Source organism: Papilio polytes, unplaced genomic scaffold (genome assembly GCF_000836215.1).
Source record: "Papilio polytes unplaced genomic scaffold, Ppol_1.0 DF823112.1, whole genome shotgun sequence".
Classification (NCBI taxonomy): domain Eukaryota; kingdom Metazoa; phylum Arthropoda; class Insecta; order Lepidoptera; family Papilionidae; genus Papilio; species Papilio polytes.
In genome coordinates, this window is record NW_013526092.1 from 1 (window position 1) to 1379 (window position 1379).

At 38.7% G+C, this 1379-nt stretch overlaps 1 protein-coding gene across 1 annotated transcript; it reads right to left on the reverse strand.

Moving 5' to 3' along the window:
* Positions 1 to 4: 4 nt before the first annotated feature.
* Positions 5 to 1373, reverse strand: LOC106105293 (eyes absent homolog 1-like; the record flags this gene model as incomplete). Its single annotated transcript, XM_013285585.1, has 4 exons — positions 1248 to 1373; positions 397 to 519; positions 107 to 228; positions 5 to 24 (listed from the first exon to the last, which is right to left on the reverse strand). Coding segments are annotated over exons 1-4 (348 nt in total), but the record flags the coding sequence as incomplete, so codon positions are not given.
* Positions 1374 to 1379: the final 6 nt, after the last annotated feature.

Sequence of the window (1379 nt, forward strand, 5' to 3'; positions counted from 1 at the left end):
TTTTGTCGAAGCAATTCTCTTTGCCTGCAAAAAACATATTACATTAAGTTTGAATAATGACATGGGTAGTAAATTTGATTCCTTTGACTGTAACATGTGTGCATACCTGTTTTAGTAGCGGAGTATATATTCTCTATAGGGAAGACTCCGCCGAGGCCAAACAGCAACACTTTAGCCAGCGCTGGCACCAGCTGGGTTGTTGTTACCAGCACATTCACGCAGTTCTCTCTAAAACAGGCATTAACACAGCTTATGACTAGTTTCTCAAGTGTACTGGAATGGGAAAGTATAGTCTAAAGCAAGAAAGTATATGTCAATTAAAAAAAAAATGAAATTGTTGACATTCTACATAACAAAGTATTTACATTTTATTATTTTAGTATAGTTTATATGTACCTGGAATTGATCATGTTAAGGCACTTGCATGCCAGTGTAAGCCAGTTGTCAGTGGCCTGTTCCAGCTCCGCGCGCAGCTGCAGCCACTGCTCTCTCTTAGCTGGACCCAGCAGACCTCCCACACTACGATAAAATACATTGTTTCAAATAACCTGGTACAAGCAAAAGGCAATCTGAATTCGCCGAAAAGGCGAAGTGTCTGCATATAGACATCCGTAACACGTGCAATTGACACAAAGAGGATATTTCCCCTTCCTGTGTGTTTTCAAGTCAAATCTACTTTCCCTTCCCATCCTTTCTTCAAAGGGAATGGAATTAGGCTTCCTACACACATTTAACAGACTATACGTGGAATTAGTTCCACTTCCCATCTTTTATGTGGTCGTGGTATTGCTTATATTAAGCCATTTAATAGTTTTCAAACAAACTAAACATATGCTGTCTCTGTCTTGGTCATAAAGAGTGAAAAGGACAGCAATATATCAATACATCAACAGTCAAAAATCTATTATAATAAAATTGGAGTGTCTGTTTTGTTTGTCTGAAAATATCAAGAGAAAAATACCAGATTTCAGGAAGATGATGTATTTGCGTTGCTGATAACGAAAATCGAATTAAAAAAATTATCTGTCTGTCCGTAATCCGCGTTTGTTCCGTGTAATTTCAGAAACGACTGAGCTGATTTGGAGGTAGTAGGTAATTTTTTATCGTAATATTGCGTGCACGAAGACAGCCAGTTTTAATATATCAAACAAACCAAACATATGCTATCTCTGTCTGTCATAGAGAGTGAAAGAGACAGCAATATATCAATGTTACCAGTAAAAAACACAATATTAATAAAAACTCACCTATTTCTATAATTATTATATGTATCTTTTATCTTTCTGTATCTGAAAGCGAGTTTCCTCATCCAGTCGACGCCGCCGCGCATACCAGGAGCGCATAAGCCGGGCGCGGCCGCGTGGAAGCCGTCCGCCGCG